The following is a 25,015-nucleotide window of genomic DNA, read 5'->3' on the forward strand; positions in this document are numbered from 1 at the left end:
ACTACTAAATTGATGCCAATTTTTATACCCTCAAAGCTTGCTGAGTTGTTGATCTGCACTTTTTTAGTGTCACAGTGTTATGTCATATTATTGCTACTGTGACTTGTAACAGTTTTCTTTATTGTTGTTATCATGTGTGTATTTCTGTCCATCCCTATTCTGCATATTCAGCTCTGTGGTGTTTCATTTCATTTCATTGATTGTTATTGTCCATTTTTAATATGTTTGCTTAATTTACTTTATGCTAGCCTCACTCTTTTATTTCTTATATAGTGTGTAACACATTTTGTTCATTATAGACACTAAATACACTTGCCCATATGCATGTCCTTTAGAAAAACATTAAAATATGTATTATGATCAACCATTGCCAACATTTTTTGCCTTTACTATAAGTCCCTTCGGTTTATGCAACACAGCAATGCAAGACTCAGTGACCAAATATTTTAACAGGTATCCCATAGTTAAAAAGAAAAAATTAACTTCTAGTCTGAGTTCAAGCTGTTTAGGTCCCACCATCAAGATGGCAAAAGTTGTAACAAATTGTTTTATTCATAAATATGTTATGGGTTGAAGACAGAAAAAAACACTTTCTTCCAAAAAGAATATTCCATGTTAAAAACCTGTAAACCATGTTAAAACAATTGTATTGTGGAGCTCACTGAATTATGCTATGAAAATCAGCTCAGGATTTAACACCAAGCACCCCTCATCAAATTCCTTTTACAGTAAGCCTAAACATTTTCTTGTTTTTGCTTTCTGTAGTTAGACATTAAGATGGCTAAATGGTCATGATACAATTTTTATTCATTGTTGTATTGTTATCAAATTTGAGAATTAACATTTTTGTGTTTGCCTCATATCTGATACTGCCAGAATAGGTTCTAGTGGTTTAGAAGGATTCAATCATAAATAAATTAATGGATAAATGGAAAACATTATTTATTATAAACACAAAAATCTGTTTCTGGGCATATTTATTTTTTTAAATCTATAATTTGATTCTGCTTGTAGCTATGTAAATCAATTATTCAATAATTTTTAATAATCAAGTAATATTCAATATGCTGTTAAAAGTGTTATGTGGTTTAGTTGCCCATTGCAATTTATTCAAATTACAATCATGAACAATTTAAAGTTTTTCTCGTCAGCTAGATTAATGAGTGAAATTATTTGTGTCTGAATGGTTTACAGATATGGAACTTCAATAAATATATTTCAAGTGTGTACTGTTATGCATAAACATTTTAGATTTTTCATACAGATAGATAATTATATTCCATAATATAACTAATGCTCCCATGGTAATGTTAATGGTCTTTAGAGGGAAAATTGCCGTTGAGTATTCCTTCCTTACACTTAATGGTTAGGCACTGTATGGCTATGTAGCATAATAATTTTTATGGTTGCCAGCTGCCTAGATACGAACATGCTTTTATATTATGACACTGTATGACACTGACAGAAACAGAGGCAAGTATGTAATCGATATGGTATGTAGAACACAATTTAATTGTAAGGGCCAAAAAATGAAACTGTTTTTATAAAAAAGTCTGTAAAGTTATTGAGTACTGTAACATAATGAAAAGAACACAACCCTAACAAAATGGTAAAATGACAGGTTAGGCTGGACAGATGTTAACTTTGTTTCTGCAAATAACTGCTCTCTTGTCACTTCAATTGATGGGAACATTAAAATATTACAAAAATTGTGACGAGAACTGGCCATTCAGCCCAACAATCTTGTCCATTCTATTCACCTAGATTGTCCAAAATAACATCAAGTTCAGATTTGAAGGTCCTCACAGTCCTACAATTCACCACACTCCTTGGTAAATCTATGATTCTTTGCTTGAGGAAACAGTTTCTAACATGTTTTGTGAAATCTGCCCTTAACAAGTTTCTAATTATGTCCCTGTAGTAATTCAATTAATAATTTTAGACACTTCAGTCATGTTTCCTCTTAATCTCCACTTGCTTAAATGGTTCAGTTCCTTCAGTCTCTCCTCATAGCTTATTCCTCAGTCTTAGAATTAGCCTAGTCACACTTTTTTGTAATTTTCATCCTATGCATTGAGTTGTTTGAGAATATATTTCCTAATATTTTTAAATATTGTGACGTATGTGGTGGAGAAAGCTGCTGCAGTTTCTGTTTCTAGTAATAGTCTAACTACAAACAGAGCACACTGTGTTACAAACATACATTAAGTCATAAAGATGTGGGATTAGCTGAATGTCAACTACCTTAATACACAAGTCTCATTTCTCACAGCAATAAAGGTTGTAAAACGAGCATGTTTTTCTAGGGCAAACATCTACAGCCCAGCTGTGGTGCTTCTGTCTTGCACATCTCGATAGAAGATAGCATGCTTACCTCTATCTAGGAGATAAGCTCTAAAGAAGACACCTTTGAATATTAAGTCTATGAAGACAGAAATGGAGTTGAGTTTAAATGAAGATTAATTCATTTGTTTTCTGTTTTACTTGTTACTGAAAGACTCCAAAAATGTTACAAGTTGAAGAATTAAGTCTGTTTATAAAAAAATTATTCATCAATTTTTTTGTGCAACTGGGTATCCAGAAAATGATAAAAACAGAGGTAAGATATTAAATATATCTAGTTGGATATTTAGGGCTAGGTGTGGTTCTGTTATGCTTTAAATTCAAGTTTTTCAAAATTAGATTTATTAGACTTTATTTTATTATTTTTTTTTTTTTGCTTAGATGGTCCTCTGGAACTGCCTTTATTTCAGCTGATACCATCTCAAAGACAGATAGTTTTTCAAGGAGATCGCCTGCCTTTTCAGTGCACTGCCACATACATAGACAGTACAACCATGGTGCAGTGGTATCATAATGGAAACTTTATAGAAACAAAAGAAGAGAGTGGAGTATTTGTTGAAGAAAATATAGTTCATGATTGTTGTTTAATTACCAGGTAAGAAAAAAGACTATTTTTTGATTGGTTGAACATTGATTGCTAACACATCTGATTTCGGCTTGAGGTAGAAAACTATAAGCTTATGCGTAGTTGCTATTTTAGTAAATTATAAACATTTTGCAATTTAAACATTTAAACATCTAAATAAATCTAGTTTATGCAACACCTATAAATACTTCTGAATAATGAAGGTTTTAAACATTATGAAGTTGACAAGAAGACAATGCTTGATAATACAGCCAAGTTGAAATATTTTTGTTAGAAGTACAGCTTGAGTTTAATGGTCATATAATGCAAACCATTTTATCTAATTATAGTGCATATATGAATACTGCAAATAATCATCAATTCAAAAATTTTGGTAGGAGATGGTACTTTTTACCTAATTTGTGCTAATAAAGCTTAATATAGTGGCTTGTGAACTTTTTGTTCCAAACTGTATTTAATTACAAAATCATACACACAAGAAGGAATTTTTTAAAAATAAAATCATATGTTGATTAGCAGATATCTTAAAAACAAAATCAAAAGCTGAATTATCCTGCTTGTTTATTAGTCACTCCCTATAATGTTAATACCTATTTGAGACTTTTTTATGGCAATAACAGTTTGCAGTCAGTGTGTACCAGCTTTTCCTACTGGTTAGAAGTCATTTTAGAGTCATTTTTAGAGGATTTGCTCCAGCTTGTTCAGGTTTTTAGTAAAGGACCACTGGAACAACACTTTGTAATTGTTTGACAGTTTGACTGAGGAGTTTCATTTAAGACATTCAGGGTGCTGCTAAAAGATATTCAGCTATTTGTTCCAGACTATACTAATTCTAATGTTGCTGTGACCATGTGTTTTAGATCATGGTACCAGTGCCAGCTGAATTTACAAAGGTTACTTGCCAGCTTGTCATGCATATTCCTTTTTGGCGTCGGTGAACGACTTAGGTGATAAAAGAATTCAAGTAAAAAGTGTTTATTCAGCAACTGCAATTCTCACATTAAAGAGTTATAAATACTAACAATAACACTAGTATAATGTAAGTGTACAATGTCTACTGGCATTGTGTTGTTTTTGCTAAGACACAGAATTTTTTTGTACATTTCAACAGAAAGTAGTGATAAGCAATCAACTTCGCAGTTGAGAAGCCTGCTAGTAGAGGGGTCGGGTCTTGTTCAGAAAGCAGACGCCACTTGAGATAGCATTCCCCTCTCCCAAACACTAACCTTAAGGTCAACAAAATAGGTCCCTGATGTTAAGTCACTATTTTAGGGCTAAAATGATAACATAAATGTGAAACCTACTTATATACCTAATCTTAATTATTGTGAAACAACCAAGTGGCATCCGCTTTCTGAACAAGAGCCGAGAATTATACCTATAACTCTCCAAAAAGTTAGTGCTTTATTCATTTCGGGTAACACGGTAGCACGATTTGAGCAGCAAACTGTTTTCAATGATTGTTTTGTAGAGTCATAAGTCTAACAGTACATGACAATAATTCCTTTGAATCCTGACAAATATATGAATTTTTTTTAATACCTAACTGTGAAAGCAGCATGTTAGTAATGTTTTTGATTGTGTCAATTAATAGAAATTTTAATGTGTATTTAAATTAATGTACAGAATTTTTTGGTATCATGATATATTTAACTGCGGTGGGTTGGCACCCTGCCCAGGATTGGTTCCTGCCTTGTGCCCTGTGTTGGCTGGGATTGGCTCCAGCAGACCCCCGTGACCCTGTATTCGGATTCAGCGGGTTAGAAAATGGATGGATGGATATATTTAAATCTCATTTATTGGTTCATAGAAAATCCCTACATCTAGGGAAATACTCCTTTCAGATTATTGTCAAAAGCTGACATAAATATCTTAGGCATGTGTCAGAAAAAATGGAGAATCAAATTAAAAATTGATAAAGACAGTAATCAGTCTTTGAATCCTATATCCATTTCTGAAGCTATGAGGCATCAGTGCCCATTCCAGCTGTTTTTCTAGGTCCTCTGAGTTTCCTCCTACATCCCAAAGATGTACAGGTTAGGCTAACTCAAGATTCTAAAATTAGCCAAATGTGATTTGGGTATGGAACTGAACCCAATGATTTGGAATATTATTATTATCGTTATTATTATTGTTATTATTATTATTAAAAACTTATGTCACTGTAACTGTCATCAGATGTCTTTATTTGGTGTTTAACCAAATGGATTCAAATCCAAAAGCCTTCCAGCAATAAAAGATATCCTTCCTTCCACAGTGGTATTTCAACAACAACTAAATCCAGTCTGGACTGACTGTATAAATGTGAAGGAAAAGACCCAGAAAATTTTTGCGGTGTAATCCTTTTGTATTTTGTATATACAAAACATGTTTAGTAAACCAAGGAAGCAATTTTAAAGATGTCATGTCAGTTATTCCACTATAAATGTTCAGGAGTAGACTTGGCAAGTTACAATATTAATCCATGACAAATACATGGTCTTTGTGGAATCCGTGGGGGTTTCTGTTTTTGGCTCTCAAGAGAATAAGTGAGGAATCTGAGTGTCTGGGCTTGCGAGTGTCCTGGAAAAAGCCGAGACCCAGGCTTTTAATGACCTCTTGGACACAGCCATCAGCAATGTACTTGTCTGCAGAAAGAATATCGACTGCGTTGAGAGGTTTACTTACCTCGGCAGCGACATTCATGTCTTTGGTGACTCTTCCTATGAAGTCAGTAGATGGATTGGGAGAGCATGTGGGGCCATGAGGTCGCTGGAAATGTTTGACACTTCCGATATCTTTGCAGGAGGATGAAGGTCCAAGTCTTTAGAGTCTTGGTGCTCCCTGTTTTGCTATATGGTTGCAAGACATGGGTGCTATCCAGTGACTTAAAACAAAGACTGGACCCCTTTGGAAATGTGTCTCTTTGGAGAATCTTTGGGTACCACTAGTTTGACTTTGTGTCGAACAAGAGGATGCTCACAGAGTCCTGAAAGAGGCATGTTACTTGCATTGTGAGGGAGTGTCAGTTATGGCACTATGGCCATGTGGCAGAATTCCCTGAGTGAGATCCAGCTCGCAGGATCCTCATTGCTGAAAACCCAAGTGGCTGGACAGGGCTGCAGCAGATAGACGGTCATTTCCAGAGGGTGGGACTAGATTGCATCTTTGCTTGGGGGTTGCCAACCAGGATTCTGAGGTGTTTCGTTGTGTGGTGGGTTCAGCAACACACTGTACCAGTGCAAGTTCAACAGTCTAATATGATCAGTACCTTAAATGAAAATGTGATTACTATTTGCTTGCTTGTTGTGGAGGAAGATCAGATTTTATGATGTGGTTGGACTTGATCTGGACCGAAAATGTTATTTTTGCTGTTTTAGATGCCATGTAAAAATGACAGTTTTTTTCTTCTTTGTGCAGTATTGTTAGCAATTTGATGGTAAGCTAACAGCACAGGCAAATGAGCTGTGTCTCACAGAATTTGTACTTTGTCACATACTGAACTCATTTTATGAAGCTGAGTGTATGATGGCTGTGGGATCTGTTAAACCTGTGAATTCTCCTAGATATATCACACAAGCATCAAGATAATTGGGACCTGTCTTTGTTGACAATCTGCACTTTATCTTCTCACGTTTAAAGTATTTCAGTTGTTTAATTGGCTGTGTATGCATTAGTCTTTGTAAAGAGAAAAAAATAGTAGATATTACTTTATATAATAGTAGTACATTTACATACAGAAATATTGGTGTACAAATAGTAAAATAAAAATTACAAAAATAAATAAAAGGTAGAAAAATTAATTAAAGGAAGAAATGGAAGAATCCCTAATGGGGCTGAACATAAATTAAATCACATTTCAATTTGTGTGCTTTGTAAGCCTCTAGTGGTTATAATGACAAAAATCAGTGACAGATTTGATATCATATGCTATGATCAAAAGGTCAGAGAGGAGAGAAAAAGAAATGCTCTAGCTGATGTGGTTGCAAGAGAAAAAATACTTCTAGATGGCCCAAGCCTAAAATACCATCCAGTCCCATTTGGGCATTCTGAAGTACTTAAATGTGATACATGTAAAGAAAGTCCTAGAAGGATCAATACCATGGATATCATCATAGTAGTAGACTCATTCACCCTTTCTAGAATCAATGACAGCTGCAGAGTATGTCCACCAAGTAGTAGTTGTGCAGAACACTACTGCAAGACATCAGAAAGAGAAAATGAGTACAAAAGAAATTAATAGTAACTGGAAAGGTTATACAGTATATGAATAATGGTACTGTTGTGCTATAAGAAACAGTCACATCTAACACTATGAACAGATGCAAAGCTTAAAATATGATTATAAATTTTTTATTGAAATCTTTTAAAATAGATCAATAAATTATGTAAAGGCCAAATTAAAGTTTGTAGTAGTTCTTTTTTAAATGTTCACCAGTAGTAGCCTGAAGTATTTTTCTTGGCAAAATATTCACATTTTTTAGTGTATAAAGGCTGTTTCTCCAGTTATGTTATGTTTCAGAACATTCAGCTAGTCAGTGTTCAAAAATCTGAGGTTATAAATAGGTAATATGTAAATAGATATTCCCAAGTATAAGGAGGTGCTAGATTGTTCAGTGTCTTATTTACAGTTAGGTATACTTTGAAGTCAATCCTAAAATACACTGAAAGCCAATGTAACAAAGGTAATGCTGTTGAAATGTGTTCAGATTTACTCTTTTTGATTAATATTCTTTCTGTTGCATTTTGTAAAAGGAGCAGTCAGAATATATCTTTCCTTGGAAATCTTGATTTAGTGCATTACAGTAATACTGTTGGTGCAATTTTTCAGCAAAAGAGCAAAATGTATGGTGTAAAATTTAGACTTAATCCATAATTACAACTTCATCATTACTTTACATTGGTTCTCAGATACAGTGTTTACAGAGGACAAGATCACTGTCTCTGATGTCAGCTAACTTTATATAGAGCATGTATAATATTAACCTTTAATTTATTACATTGTGTTTCAGTTTTAATAATAAAGGGATGTCTAGCCGAAAGTTATTATCTAATCATGCTAGGTATATTATGAGATTAACCACAACAAAATCAAATAAATAGATAGTAACATTACAAATCACAAGTATTTACAGCCCCAAAAGTTACTGCAGTCTTAAGAAATGTGGCCAGATCCAAATAACTGGGTAAGTCAAAGTAAGAGGTGATGGAATAGAAGAAGGCATATCAAAGTAAGTAAAAACAGTTTAGGTCCTGTCAGAGACCCACTTATCTTACATCTCAGACATGCATTAAGGGGAGACAACAATACCAAGGACAAGACACATCTGACAGTGCTGAAGGTCCTGGTTTGATTTACAAGTCCAGATGGTGGAGTTTTTCCTCTAAGAACGTCTGTTCTTTTTACTGCAGCTAATAAATAGATTTGTTTTTCCTCCTTGGTTTAAGGAAATGTACTGAAAATGTTAAAAATGTATTATTATTTATGTCATGTATGCAAATGTAGGGCTTTTAGTTATAAAGGAATATATTATTTCCTTATACTTAATTTTTAATTTGAGACAGAAATATTATTATTAGAAAAATAAAAGGCGTTATTGTTAAACTAGGGCTGGATAATTATTAAATATTTTAAGTCTCATGATCTGGTGGTGCATTTTCAGTGGACTTCTGTTAGTCTTCAGTATAGAAACCTGTATTATTGTGGGTTACAACCGAATTATTTTTTGCACAGGAAGTAATTTTATTATTGCAGACAGTTGAGGATTAAGACACATACATTATATTTAAACAATTTCAATAGCACTTAATTCTACTCAGGATCTCAGAGGGGCAGAACAGGATACAAGGCAAGAAAAACTCAGTAGAGTTCACCAGTAAAGTCAGACAAACTCTGGGCAAATTAAGTCATCACTCACATACCACACACATCCCCACATAATTTTGACAGCCCAGCAAATGACTGAAACCCAGAACACAGTTTCTGAAATGAAATCGTTTTGCCATGATGTATTTGAATGTTGTGGGTTACCTTGCAGTGTCCTATAACCTGACCAGACAAAGTTAATCTCTATAATGTATAAATCTATGTAAGAAAAAAAGGTAAAGGCCTATTAAAAGGGAGGTGGGTTCTGTGCATCACGTTTTTTCTGTGGTTAATTAGAAGTAAGCTTTAACAGTATTTCTTTGTGTATTAAAAGTTTAATAAATAATATGAAAACAGCAAGCAAAATGTATGTACATTTCAAAACAATATTTTTTAAAAGTGAAACATTCTAATCTCAGATAAGTTTTTATCACACAAGGATTCAGCCAAACCTATGGTATGATGTACCAATGTATATTTTATACTATAATTTAGTTTACCAGATCATACCGTGGAGATGGCTAAGATGCTTGAAATCCATTTCTACAATTAAAAAAAAGATTTAAATAGGATGAACTGATTACTTTTCAGATGCTACTGTTACTAGAAGTGTAAAATATTTTGACCACTCCATTTTTCTACGGTAGTCTCTCTAGTCAAACAATGACCTGCAGCATATTCATATTGTGCCTTAACCATCTTTATTTCTTCTGTGGCCACCCTCTGTGCTAGCTGATTTTATATATATCATATATTTCTTTTCTCAGTTTTCCTTCCATCCTTTAGCTTTACCACTTTTCTGTGACCTTATTTGGTTCAGTATCTCCTCCAGTATAGATCTTTTTTCCTTAACCCATTTTGAACCAGTATGTGCCTTATTCAGCATGATATTTCTCCTTGTTTACAAATGTACAGTATCTCATTGTCTTTGTGTTTATTTTCGCAAATTTGTTTTTCTTAGTCTTTTGTACCTTTGTTTTTTGTATCTAATCCATAACTGCAAATCTGTTTTTATGGCATTATTATTGAATTTCTTGCTCCCATAACCACTAGATGCCTGTTTTTTTGTAATTTATTTAAATTTATACTTTCTTTTACATTTTTTATCATCATATTCTGACTTGAGCATTTAGACGATTGATTATTTGATTTGTTAACTATATATCTGAAACAAGATCTGCTGCTTTCTTGCCTCTTCTTCCTGTTGTATTTATACATTTCTGTTATTTAAGCACAGTGTATTAACACTAAACCTTTTTTTAGCTACTCTTCAACACCCTGCATCTTCATACATCATGCCACATAGGTAGCAGAACCCCTCTAAATTATCTAAAACAACCTTAATATATCAGCAATCTTGCACCCTTTCCTCGCATTTTCTGCAATCAAAGGTCACACTCATCACCTACATGCTAAAGACGATGTTACCTTATGTGATTTCTGTATTGTGTGGCATTTCAGACTTGTTGAACACAGTTGTTGCTGCACCATATCAAATTACATAACTGAAAATCCTTTGCAGCACAGTTACCCTTGACTCCTTTAATAGCGTGTTGTCTGATGGAGCCGGCAGTGTACCAACACTATGCAAAGGGTTAACAGCGGTGGCAAGTTAAGTAGCAATCTCTGCCCTTTTTTCTTTTTTCCATTTTGTCATGGTACTTAACTCCTAACACCCTCAACCAATGTTTAATAGATTTCGCCTCCCACTGCCACCTTCTTCCAATGACAAGTCTCTTCACACCAGTACTACTACATCAAAAACTCTTACCACATCAACTGGAATGAGCAGTGATATATTCACCTATGACAATGAGTATGGGCTGTCTATAGCTGAAAACCAAGTAAGGAAACAAGTGAGGAAGCTACGCTCAGGAAAAGCTGCAGGACCAAATGGATTCTTAAGGTCTGTGCTAACCAACTTTGTGGTATCCTCGGTCACCTGTTCAGTCTGTTCCTAAGGCTCCAGAAAGGGCTGTTGCTGTGGTAAACATCCCACACTGTTCCCGTGTTAAAGAAGGTAGGCACCAATTCACCTAATGATTACAGGTTAGTGGTACTTACATCTTACACCATGAAGACTTTTGAGAGGCTGGTTATCGACTATGTGAGTCCCCTTGTAGTAGACCACCTGGACCCAGTGCAATTTGCTTATCAGACAAAAATTTGAATGTTGGATACAATTATCTATCTGCTCCACAAGGCTTATTCTCACTTGGACAAAGGTGTCAGCACTGTAAAGATAATGTTTTTTGAGTTCTGCGGTGCTTTCAGTACCATCCAGCCATTACTAAGGGGTAAGCTCAGAGATATGCAGGTGGATGAGCCTACAATGTTCTGGATAATGGAGTATCTGTCAGGCAGTCCACAATTTGTGAGAGTCATGGATTGTATTTCTGATGTGGATGTGAGCAAACCGTGAGCACCACAAGGAGCAGTCCTGTCTCTATTTCTCTTCACTCTTTACACCTCAGAGTTGAAATATAACACCAGGTCATGTCACCTGCACATATGAGGTGTTTTGTTAAAGGGGATGAGACAGAGTATAGTTGTCAGGTGGAGAACATTGTTTCTTATAGCAGAAATAATTATCTGTAACTTAGAAAACCCAAGGGTCTGGTTATTTACTTTTTCCACACTAACAGCATCTATGTCTGGTCACTATTCAATGAGTAGATGTTGAGGTGGTGCAGTCCTACAAGTACTTGAGGGCCAACATCAATGCCAGGTTTGACTAGGTCTTGTAACACAGAGGAACTTTATAAGAAAGTGTAGATTAGGCACTTTTTTCTCAGGAAACTGCATTCCGTTAATGTGGGTAGTGACATTCTTAACACCATCATCAACTCTGTGATGGCCAGTGCAATTTTATATGCTGTGGTGTTCTCGGCTGGTAACATCACTTCAACACAGGCCCACCGAATTAACAAGCTAATAAAAACGGCAGGCTCATTCATGGGATGCACTCTAGACCACCTGGAGGTAGTAGCAAAGGATACAATTAAAACAAAGTGCCTTGATGACCAAAGCTTCACATCCTCTTTCTAATACACTGACACTGAGTACTTTCAGCCAACTTTCAGACAACAGTGTGTCAAGAAACAGTACTGGGACTCATTTATACCAACACCAACTTTCAGACAACAGTGTGTCAAGAAACAGTACTGGGACTCATTTATACCAACACCAATTTTAATTGTTATACTTATAAACTAATAAGCATTATTTTGGTTTAAAAAAAATAAAGATTACAAATTTAATGTTTGCTGATTTGTTTTAGTTATTAGGCATGCCATCTCAGTATCTGCTAGTCACACTTATTCTGGTTCTCTGTGTGCTTGCATTAAAACTTTGCATATTATATTTAGGGAGTGCTTCAAAACATCAAAGCATATCTGACCAATGCAGAAGTTTAGAAACACTAACTAAAAAATGTTATTCTGGAATGTTGTGTTGTCTGATGTACACTATGTACTGTATGTATATACAGTATGCAGGCACCCCATGAAAGATTAGGTCCTGTTCTTTCACCCATGCAGTTGGGACAGGCCCAGAATTCCCCTGAATTAGGTACACCAATCAGAGAACAAACAGCTGTAGCCATGTTTATAAAAATAAGAAGATAAATGCAAGGCTTCTCTTCTTTTATTGCGGGTGTATGGGAATAAATTAAAATTCAAATAATCTCACACAATACTCTCAAATCATGTGCAAATAGTTTTTTTTTTTCCAGAACAAACTCTTCAGTGGTATAAAAGATTCAATAATAAAAGCACCTTTTGCCTTAAGAATGTAGTGGGATTTTCCCTCTTTATTAAGTTGAACCATGTGGGAAGCTATAGAAATACTTATTGAGGTTGTACTGCAATCACAACAGCTTCTTTCTCTTTCTGTTGTGCAATTGTTCTCTCTCTCTGTCTGCCAATCCTGACTTTTTTGTGTTGCCAGTAATTCATCACATAAAATAAAGAATTTTTTAGTGCTTTAGTCCTTTTTACGTTTCTGATACTTCCTTTAAACTTTAATCTACATTATACTAAAAGTGGTTGAATTCTTTCTTTTTGTAGTCATTAAAACTAGATTCATTTACTGTAACAATTTTAAATTTTAATCTCAGTTTTATAACAGGCTGAATCTTAGTTTTTCTAAATTACTCCTTGTAGAATCATTGGGATGAAATTTACTTTTACATATAGTTGTTTAGATGATCATTTTATTCTAGGCTACTTAGGAAGTCTAAACTACAGCACACCAAGGTTATTATAGTTTTGCTTTTTTATATTAGTTTTTATTTCTATATTTTTTCTGACCTTACTTGGAAATTCAGTTTAGTTTTAGTTTTCCTTCACCGTGTATTTTTAGTTTTAGTTTAGTTTTTATTTCACAAAGACATTTCTAATTTATTTTTATATATATATTAGTTTCAGTTTTAGTTTTAGTAATTATGGTATGGAGCACCTACGGAGTTAGAACTGTACACTTAACAGATTTGGATATGAGTTTAATGTTAGTGAAAGCTTACTATACTGTCTGGTTTACTATCTGGTTTTGATTTTGTCTGATGAAAACAACCATAGTCAAAACTAGACACTGAATATGAACAATTTTATAATTTTTAAAATATTTTCTCATGAAAATCACAGGGGCTTAGGAAGAACAGGGCTCTTAGACTTGAACCAGTGTGCAAACCCAACCTAGCTGTATTGAGGGAAACAAAGAATAACAAGTATGTAGTGTCAAAGTTAGGGGTGGTGAGTCTTGAATAGCCCACCATAAGAACAGTAAACCCATAATGAGTAGAGCAAGAGCAGGCAATAAGAGTATGGACAGGCACAAAACAACAGAGACAGTGTCTGAGATTAAGAACAACATATACATTATCTAAATCTGTTTATCCAGAGTAGGATTGCAGGAAACCTGGAGCCTACCGCAGCAGGTTTGGATGCAAGGCAGGAAAAATCCCTGGTATGCAATATGTATGATAAGGCAAATGTTAAGAACAAAAAGAATATGATATTCCTATCATATAACTATCTATTTTGAGAGAGAGAGAGAAACATTGAAAAAAGGGAGACAAATATTTTAAAATATAATTCTGGTAATGGATTACTTTCACAACATCAGGTATTTTGAGTTGTGAATATGAACTAAAAAAGATAAATTAATAAATATGGAATAAATACAAAAACCCATTAGTAGTTTTTCATCACTTGTCAGACTCTTAAACTTTGTTTGTATCGCTTCGTTGTTAAACGATGTTTTTAAAGCAAAAGTGATTGGTCAGCAACAATATGCTGATCTTGTATGATGACTTAGTCAGTCTCTCGATTAGTGGCATTTTATTTTCAAAAACCAGGAGTGGTCTCCCCTCGACTTTCTTGTATACTCATATATGGGGATGGATATTTGAGGAGGAAACTGCAAGACAATTATTATATTTTTATATTATGTACATTAAGGAACCATCAACAATAAATCAAATTAATAATATATTGAACAATTATTATAAAAGTAAAGTTGAATAAATCGGACTCTGCAGCTGTATTAATAAAAAAAAAAACGAGTATGTGTTCAGATAAAGTACCACTTCCGGGTGATGTATTTAGCCCAAAAGTTAATACAGATCTACAATTGTGGTGTAACAAACACATGCCGAAATTCATCCATCTATCTAGTTGCGTTTTTGAGTTATAGTGTTTACACACACACACACACACACACACAAACGCACACACATGCATACATGCACACCCGTACACACACAATTCCAAAAAACAGTATTGTTGGACACTGGTTAGTCTATAACGTCAAGATTCATCAAAATATCGAGGTTGAATTTTTTCATCATTACTATACTTTCTCTACACTTCGTATATAAGAAAATAAAAACGATTTCTCTTGTGCTAAGTGGCAGGTGAATTACTGTCAACAAAAAGCAGACACCTGAGAAATAAACTGAAATGTTACTCACTCGTAAATTTTCTGTCCATATGGTACACGTTTTGTTGACCAGCACATTCTGATTTCAGCCGTTTGAATTGCATATTGATATGCAACAAGCACAAAGAAAGGCGGCACGTAAATCGCTTTCTATTTTTCATGCTTTATGCACCCACACTCAGCTTGCTCTGTCACCGCAAATGCTGTGTGAACAGCCGTCCTCCATCACCAGCCGCCAATCACTGGATGAATATATGCGGGCGGCTCGTGGTGGATGACTTTCTGTTTTATAGTTAAAATTTACAAGGGTTAAAGACTAACGGCAAGAATATTCATTCAAAAATTTTAGTAAATTATTATTTTATTTCAGTTAGTCTTTCCAGCTACTTTAATAGTTTCGTTTAATTTGTTTTTCATTTTGTTTTTGTTAATTATTTTTTTTCAGTTTACGAAAATGTTTTTTTAATGATAGTTTCAGTTTTGATTTTAGTTTTCGTTAACTATAATAACCTTGAAGCACGCAGTGCAATTGTTCATATTTATACAGGGGGTACACTGGTGATTAAATGATGCAATCATGCTGATAGCCTTTTCTAGGAATTACATAGGAAATCTTTACATTTACAGTCCATCACCTTTGCAAAATTGCCTGCACTGAAGTAGTCAAACGTCAGTCATTTTCTGACTCCCTTAGTCCTGAGCAGAGTTGCAGGTGTGCTGGAGCCTTTCCCAACTAGCCCCGGTTGCAAGACAGGAACAAACTTAGACAGGGCAGCAGTCCCTCACAGGGCAAACATACAGACAGACACACAAACAACACAATAGGGCCAATTTAGTATCGCCCGTCCACCCAACCTGCATGTCTTTGGACTGAGGGAGGAAAGCAAAGTATGCAGATGACATACAAACTCCATGCAGGGAGGAAATGGGGCACAAGCCCTATTCTCTTTTCTGCAAGGCAATAGCACTACCACAGTACTACCGTGCTGCCCCTACTAAAATGGTTCAGTGATTTATTTTTTTTAAGCAAAGTGCAATGTTTCAAGGTGTCAGAGTGAAGAGTGTTTTCATTACATAATTCTGTATTTTCCATTAACCTCTTCATGTTTTATGTTACATGTAATCCATTTAAGATATTATTGGTGTCACACCGGAATGATTTAGCATGTATACCTTTTACACTACTCAGCTAAGATAGGATTGGAGAGTTTGGAGGTTAGCTGCTGAATTAATTTAAGAGAGGCCTAGCACTAAGTGTGTGGACTTTGCATTATCTTCCATTGTTTGCATTAGTTTATTTCTAAGTACAAAGCCTAAAACAATGTGAATACATTTCTACAGGAGAATCAAATTCTGGTCAATTCATAAGGCCTCTATTACATACCATGCATGATTCCAAATATTGAACATTTGTTATTTTTAATGCAATAGCTGATCTTTAAAAGTTAGTTTCTTGAGAATAATGCATATGCATGTAATTATTAAAAGGAAGTGAGTATGTTTAATGAGTTATCCAGGACATTTTAATTGTATTTTGTCAAACATTTAGGAAGATTTGTTTATAACAGTTAGTCAGCCAGTCATTTTCCAACCTGCTATATCCTAACACAGAGTCACGAGGGTCTGCTGGAGCCAATCCCAGGGCGCAAGGCAGGAACAAATCCCAAGCAGGGTGCCAGCCCACCGCATACACACACACACACATATACACACCCACAGACCAAGCACACAATAGGGAACACTTAGGATTGGCAATGCAACTAACCTGCATGTCTTTGGACTATGGGAGCAAACCGGAGTACCCGGAGGAAGCCCACGCAGACATGGGGAGTACATGCAAACTCCATGCAGGGAGGACCCAGGAAGCAAACCCAGGTCTCCTTACTGTGCGGCGGCAGCGCTACTACTGTGCTATGGAGGAATATTTCGGACAAAATGAAATAAATAAATAAATGCGTAAATAAATAAAAGTACTGTGAAATGTGAGCATAAATAAATAAATGTGTCATGAAATGAGAGCCTTAATAAATAAATATGTCATGAAATGAGAGCATAAATCAATAAATGTGTCACGAAATATGTTTTTCATTGCTTATTTATTTATTTCATTTTGTCCGTAACATTCCTGCAAACCGTCATGAAATACGGCTTGAAATAAAACTGTCACTTTCACTCGTCAAAGTTGGGAGGGTGGGCTCTAACACGCCCTCTAGTTACTGATTGGTGGATCGATAGCACAAGAGTTAATTAGAAAAATGCTTACTACTGCCGATGAAATGGATTCTGCCGAAGATATTACGTATTTCAGAGAGAGAACTGAAGATTTATCGGAAGAAATTACAATGTTGGCGGCCCTTTTAGACTCCGATATAGATGAAACTGTTTTTGAAATTATCGAAGAACAGGTGGAACAGACTCTACTACACTCCAGTTCAGGTGATGCAGTACCCTGCTCTGGACGTCCATCCTTTGATATTCCAGCTGAGTCAATAGAACACCTTGTAATTTCTTCCGATAAATCTTCAATTCTCTCTCTGAAATACGTAATATCTTCGGCAGAATCCATTTAATCGGCAGTAGTAAGCATTTTTCTAATTAATTCATGTGCTATCGATTCACCAATCAGTAACTAGAGGGCGTGTTAGAGCCCACCCTCTCAACTTTGACGAGTGAAAGTGACAGTTTTATTTCAAGCCGTATTTCATGACGGTTTGCAGGAATGTTACGGACAAAATGAAATAAATAAATAAGCAACGAAAAACATATTTCGTGACACATTTATTTATTTATGCTCTCATTTCATGACATATTTATTTATTAAGGCTCTCATTTCATGACACATTTATTTATTTATGCTCACATTTCACAGTACTTTTATTTATTTACGCATTTATTTATTTATTTCATTTTGTCCGAAATATTCCTCCATACTGTGCCACCGTGCCACCCTTGTTTGTAATAGTAATGACTTTAATTAAACAGTTGTTCCTATTTAATGTAAAGATCGACTGGATGAGTGATGAGATTAATTATTTTACAGGACTATTTTAACTGATATCAAGAGATATGTGTAAATCTATCCATCTGTTTTTAAAGAATCCACTCAGTTGAACTAAATGGTTATTTTTGGCCACACCCTAGATTGTATGTATAACAATTTTTTATATTTTTATTTTAAATACTGCTACAGTGGATTTTTCGCTTTTGCTTATAGTTGTAACCTGTAAACTGCCTATAAACTTGTTTCTATTGATATTTGATTTCAAATCCTAATATTACATAAATGTGCTTATAATAAAGGACTAAATAATGGTCTGACCTTGATATTGTCTAATTATATATTTATATGTGTCATGAATCCAATAAAATGCACAGTGATCAGCAGCTGTTTTATGTTTAGAATGCTGCTATTTACGGACTGTATAACACTAGACAGAACAGTTTGTGGTTTAATTTGTATTTAGGAAAAAGTATTTCCCTATAATGGTTTCAGAGTAAATGCTCTTTAAATATGGCTGAAAATGTCAACCTTTTATGTTACCAGAGTAGTAACTCTGAACAGGAAATGTGCAGCAGTGGAAAAATAAAACCATAAAATCATGTTATGAAATAGCTGTATGACTGAGAACAAACAAACATTATTTAAACTGTATACTATAATTAAACACATTATAGAATTTATTTACGGGCAATTAACTGAGAGTACTATTTTCCATTTAGCTCATGAAGTGGTTTGCTTTATATATTTTTACTATTAATAAACTGCAATATGGTAAAAATGAAAGATATTAATAAATAGTGGCATCTCATACTAGTAAAGGTTCAGGGTTTTATAGGCAGGTCAGTGGTCAGTGAGGAACAATAGAAGCAGAGACTGGACACTATCTTGAGAGGACACTGAGCTCACTGTCAGGGCATCTGATTAATATTCACCCAGCTTTCCTGTCTAGATTATGTTTTGGTTATTTTGTACATAGTTTTTTTGACGTTTTTATCTCTTAGGAAAAACTGTGGCTTGTAATCTGTACTGTATATATGCAGGTGTAATATAAGGTTGACTGACTATAAACAACTGGTGAAAAGCATGAAAGTACTGTATTTGAATGAATGGCGTAAGTGAAAATCGTAAAATAAAATAATGATAATATTGTACTTAAATTTGACATTATTCCAGCTTATTATCTTTTTCTATTTAAACAACATAAAAACATAAACATCTCATTAGACGAGAGTTTGTATCTTTCTGTCGACACAACCACTGAAGTGGAGCATGATCAGTTACCAAAGTGAAGTTCCGTCCCCACAAGTAATAGCGAAGCGCTTATGTTTCTGTGTCTCAGGTCTCGGGTAAACAAGCATTTCTTCTATTTTCCTTAACTGTGGCCTAAGTAAACCCTTGCCCATAGACTAGCCTAAGTAATGAATCTCGGACATGCCCAGTTTATATTTCTTAGGGTTAGCAGTAAGGCTAGCCTGTTTCAAGCTTTCAAGAATGGCTTGAAGCTGCTCTAAGTGTGTTTTCCAATCGTTGCTAAAAATCACGACATCGTCAAGGTATGCCCTGGAATATTCAGAATGAGGACGCGGGATCTGATCCATCATACGCTGAAAAGTTAGAGGTGCCCCATGAAGAACACACCTTCCTGTAAAACTGTGTTTTCCAGTGACCATCACCAGAAAACCATGAAAAAGCAGGAATTGATTTAATGCAGGAATGTTTCCCTCATGGACAATTGTGTTTAGCATGTTGAAGAGTAAGCATCAACAGTGAACCAATCATATTATTATTATTACTTAATATTTGACTTATGCCTTCATCCAAGGCAACTTACAACATCTGAGATATATTTGGTGCATTTCCTTGTTTTCTCCAATTGGGAAACAACCAGATGAAGTGACTTGCTCATTGTTACACAATGCCAGTAGCAGTTTTTGAAACCAAAGCCTTAGGGACTGAAATCTAAAACCTTAACCACTACATTACACTGGCAATAATATTAGCCTTTGGTAAAAAAAAACCTACAGATATTGTATACAGAAAAGCGCTTAGTTACAGAGTACTTCTGATTCACTTGATTAACCTATGGTACAATAACAAACTCTCCATTATCTGACAAAATATCCTGGGTGAAGCCAGGTAATGGCTAGTTATTGTATTTGATAAATATAATGTAGTATCTCTGCCATAAACTAATATAACATGTAATATATGACTTCTATCATAGACTTATTTGAACATAGAATGAGTGGTCCAGGCCATCCTGTAGTCTATCAACAGCCTCAGTAGTTCACCTATGAATATGTTTCATGACCAATTTTAATTTATGTTTATACGAAGAGAATTAAGAGGTATTATAGAGGGGTTCTACTTTTGATAAGTCCCTGTAGCAGTGCCTCAGACATTTAGCATTTCTAGTAGAACATCTTTGGAGTTACAGTGCAGTAGTAGTATTTGCGTGAGGCACATAAACACTAATCAGTGATTGATGATAACTCCTTCATCATATTAAACAGCTTGCATTTATCCAAAATAAATTCCAGGTAAGGCGAGAAACACTGTGCTATCACAGTTATTATTAATAGAAGAGCGTATTCCATCTGTTTTGCATTTATTGCAAAACTCATAGCATTGATAAGCTCTGAAAAGATTATATCCAGGAAGAGTGACAACCTCAAAACGTATAAAAGCATTTAGGTCTCAGTAAAATGCAACACTAAAGCAGAAGAGTAATCAGTAATAGAACTTCTGAGTAATTGAAACTCATCCATTTAATAGCATATAGACTGGAAATTTGACAAGTAAAAAACACAAAATGGAAATATGCCTTAGGATGTGTATTCTAAAAGTTTTTTATTTTTCTTAAGAAAAATGGAAGTAAAACCCTGGTGTAGTGTTTTAGTTATGAATTTTTCCTTTCTAACTGACTTAATAACACTTACAGTAAATTACGTTCTTTTTTTTTTTTGGTAAAATATTGTTGGTTTCCATCTAGGTCTGGAGAATTTGCCTGTATAAGGTGCATGAAGCTTTGTTATTTCTATTTTTTTATTGTGAAGTACTTAATTAGAGGATAGTTTTAGTTACATTTTGAAAAACTAATCATCTTGTAACAGTCGTTTTTTTATTTATTTTTGTTTAGTAAATCTTATTTCAATAGCATTACTGATTTCTGCAATTATGTTCTAAACATCTTTTTTATGTGTTGGAGGATATAACACCATATTATCATTTTCTCAGGATACAGATTGTGTGAAAAATAAGGGACAAAATGGTTTACTACCCAGTTTTTGATCTTTATACTTTAGAGTTAACCAATGAATACATTTGCCACCTAAACTTCAAAGCTCATCTGTAACTGAGGGAGATGGTTAGGATAAATTAGCATTTTAGATTTGCCAGCCTAAAATGGAGCAACTGAGCCTTTGGTAATTAGCTCCACTCTGGGCATTAGTAGCTGGTGACAAGTAAACTAATGCAGTGTAAAAACTCAAACATGTAGTATTATGAAAAATTATTTTTAAATGGACAGCATTTTTTAAGAAGAACACTCCCTAGTAGTGGCAGATCATAAAATTGTGTTACTTAAGCCCACTTAGAAGAAACTAATTGATTGTTTACAAAAAATAGAGAAGAATAAGGAATGTTAGATAATCCTAGGCACAGAGAATTTCTCCGCACCTAGTGATGGTAGAAATTTGACTGTTAGTATCTTAGTAAAATATGGTAAATTACCAAAATAAACATGTTAAATTAATTGCCAAAAAATAAAAAGAGTGAACATATTGTCTGAGTTGGCAATTCAGTGGATTGGTCTACTTTTTAAATTTGGTCCCTGTCTTGTACCCTGTTCCATCTGTAGCTGCGTTTGTCACTGTAATTAAAATCAGGTTTGGAAAATGGAAGGAAGGAAAATATTACAGAATATAATTTTTTAAACAATCAAGATCATTATAGCAAAAGACAAAAAAAATGCATTTTAAACTTACAATTTTATAAAAGAGTTTTGCTACTCCTTTTGTACTTTTCATTTTATTCTTACAGAATATTCTTAGCAGAAGCATTACTGGAAGGTTTACTTTCCATAAAGTATTGAATTGATACTTTTAATCTTTTTTCCCCTCTTTTTCTCATATAAGAGATGATCTTTTTCAAAGAACTAGCTAACATGAAATTTAATACTGCATTTGAACTTCTGATGAAAACACTCCTCTGCATATGTTTAATTGGAATAATGGCAAATCATACTTTTAAATCTAATCATTCAGATAGCCATTTTCTGGACTAGTTTATACCAGCACAGGGTCACAGGATAGTCAAAGCCAATCTGAGTAATATAATACACAAAGGAGCCAACTCTGAATGCTACACCAATTAATTGCAGGGAACACTTACAGAATCATGTTGAAACAATTTAGCACAGAAAACCTTGGATTTGGAGAAAATACAAATCTTATATAAGAGAGGGACACAATTCAAACCCTATTCTCCTGCTTGTGTTTTAAATTTTAAAAATTTTTCAGCACAGAAAACCTATTAATCATGTTTTTTCCAAAAAAAAAAATATTCTTACTTTGAGTTGAGAAGATAATTATAGACATGTTTGTGACTACACTAAAATATTTTTAAACCTTTTCTTTATAGTGATCTGCTTCAACTCAGTAACATTAGATGACTTTCGAGCATGAAATTCTTGTTACAAACCCTTCCAAAACATTTCTGAGGAGTTTAAGCCTGGAAAGTAGCTTCTAAATCAGTTATGTTTACCTTATTTAGCTATTTAGTTACAGTTTGGCTTGTCTTTGTCTTGCAGTTTCAGCTGATAACTAAATGATCAGTCAGTTAATAATTCCTATTTCAGAATCTTGTTGGAAGTTTCATGATGGCTACACTAGCTTCACTTCTGAAAAATTTGTCTTTTACTAACAAAACTTCATGCCATATATAATAACATCAGTTTTTAATGAATAACATTTATGAGTCATTTATAACTGTAGTAAAGTACAAATAATTTGATGTTAGTAGTGAATAGCATAAAAAGTTGAGATCCTACCTACAAACTGCAATACAAATGGTAGCAACCTTATTGCAAAAATCATTTAATGTCCTGCTTTGTCTCTTCCACTTATTGAAAAATTTGTGAACTTTAAAAAGTACAATACAGTAATTTTAAGCAGCTATGTCAAACATATTCTATTGCTAAAAAAAAGATCAAAACATCACATAAAAAATTCATTAGTGGAGTATCAATAATTTACAGCTTATACAGTATCTCTGTTATCATTAGTGTGTATCTCTGTATGAAGTTTTTAAGGTCTATTATAATATCAGAGTAAAAAACAAAGGTTTAGAATACTCAATATTTCATATAACAATATTAATTACATATTTTTTACTAAAGACAGGGTTTGTTTGCACCTTTATAATTTTTTAAAAGAGACCATTTGTGCAAATCACATTAACATCAAGAAAAAAGTTAGAACTTCATAATTAATTGTTACAAGTATTGCTTTAATATTACAAAAAATATTTAAAAAAACAAATAGAGTTATAAAAGCAATGTTGTTAATGCATTTCATTGCTGATTTTCATTTTTGGATATAAAAATGGTTTAATGTTTTTTAACTTTATAATTGTAAATAATTGTAAATACAATGTCCTGCATATTGGAATAACATCATCTTGCCAGGATTATTTTAGAGCTTAAAGGTCCTACCAAAAACACAATAGCTATAGTAGTAAAAAAAGATCCAAATTACTGTACTTCTAATTGGAGCTGCTAGGCCTCTAACCTGGTCTCTTTCTTTTTTGCACTGGATATGTGAAAGTGTGAAATTCTACTGTGTATACTCATTCCAGGATGTCTTGCCTACTCTTCTGCCATGCAAGTATTTAAAAATTAAGAAAACACAAGCTTATCTTAAAAACAGTTGAAAAAGCCGAGATCACTCTGATTGAGGTGGAATGGTTGTATTAACACAATAATGTGCAATTTAGACAGTATAAACATTTATATAAGGTAGATATTGTGTATATAATTTTCTTCATTTTTTGAATTTTGAAATGATGCTCCTAAACATGATTAATTTTATAAAAAGTGTATGTCAGTGTTTTCTTACGTTTTCTTTAGTTCAGAATGGTGGTATGTTAAAATGTTTATGCTTTCCAGTTCTGGTACAAGCTGTAACTTTTACGTAAAATATGACTTAGCAGAGATAAAGTATTAATACAGAAAATAATGTGAAGAGCACTGATAGTAACATAACAGCAAAAAATGTTTTGGTAGATTATCAATTAAGACAAATATAAATGAAAATATAGCTTATAATAAATTTTGGTTAAAAAAACTTTACATTAAATTTAATGTTTATTTATTCCTTGTTCAGTTCAAGAGATGAAAAGCAAGAGTTGAAGGAAGAATAAAAGAATATTAAATGAGATCAGGAGAAACTATAGTGGGTATACACACAAAAGGAATTAGGATGAGCATGGTAAGGAGGCAAGTGTAGAGAGATGGAGTAAAAATAGAGGATGTAGATTCTGTACTCAGGATTCTTCTGGAGCACTGTAGTTGATGATGAAGTCTGTTGCTAGTTATGTGGTGTGCCAGTGTTGTTGCATGTGACATCATCATGTTGAAATTATACAGTATAAGATGCTGGTATTCATCACTCAACATCCAATCCTTGTAGTATGCTTTTGAGCACATAAAATTATTTCATTTAATTAGGAAAAGGGTAAACAACTATAATTAGGAAATTTTGGCTAGCCCTTTTGACTTCAAATTTAGGTTTTTGTATCTGATTTTGAAACTTGTTTATTGTGCTTTGTTGGCAACTTGATAGTTTACTTATTAAACACCTGGTTTTCCGCTTTAAGATACAGTAGTTCTTGATTTTCACTTTGTTCTTTGCAAATTCTCTTCCTTTTGTACATGATAAATAACCATCTTGGCTACAGTAGCACCATGAAAGGAATCCATTCCATCATAAGGCGCAGACACACACTACAACATTACTCTTGCATGGTATATTTGGAGCTTGTTGGTACAGTTAGTGCAGGGGTTAGTGCTTCATTGATCCTGCATCTTATCTTCAAATTCCATGTCCAGTGTCAGTCTGTGTAAAATTTGCACTTTCTACCTTTGTCTACATATGTTGTCCTCTGTGTTCTCATAGGTTCGTCCCATTTTCCAAAAGACAAGTGTGTTAGGTTAATTGCTGCAGATTGGCTAAGAGTGAGACTGGGTACGGGTGGGCTTGTGTCCTTCTGTCCTTGTGCTTCATGCTTCAGTGGCAGGCTC

General features: G+C 34.1%; 1 protein-coding gene across 2 annotated transcripts in view; it reads left to right on the forward strand.

The window, feature by feature from the left end:
• Positions 1–25,015, forward strand: part of LOC120540126 (adhesion G protein-coupled receptor A1) — a 671,523-nt gene that overhangs the window by 266,014 nt on the left and 380,494 nt on the right. The window contains exon 7 of one of the 2 annotated variants that reach the window (XM_039770625.1): positions 2,725–2,938. The exons of the other annotated variant lie outside the window; for it this stretch is intronic. Coding sequence (XP_039626559.1) covers positions 2,725–2,938 — 214 coding nt within the window. The remainder of the gene's footprint in view (positions 1–2,724; positions 2,939–25,015) is intronic. 2 annotated transcript variants of the gene reach the window in all.

This window comes from Polypterus senegalus, chromosome 1 (genome assembly GCF_016835505.1).
Source record: "Polypterus senegalus isolate Bchr_013 chromosome 1, ASM1683550v1, whole genome shotgun sequence".
Taxonomy (NCBI): Eukaryota; Metazoa; Chordata; class Cladistia; order Polypteriformes; family Polypteridae; genus Polypterus; species Polypterus senegalus.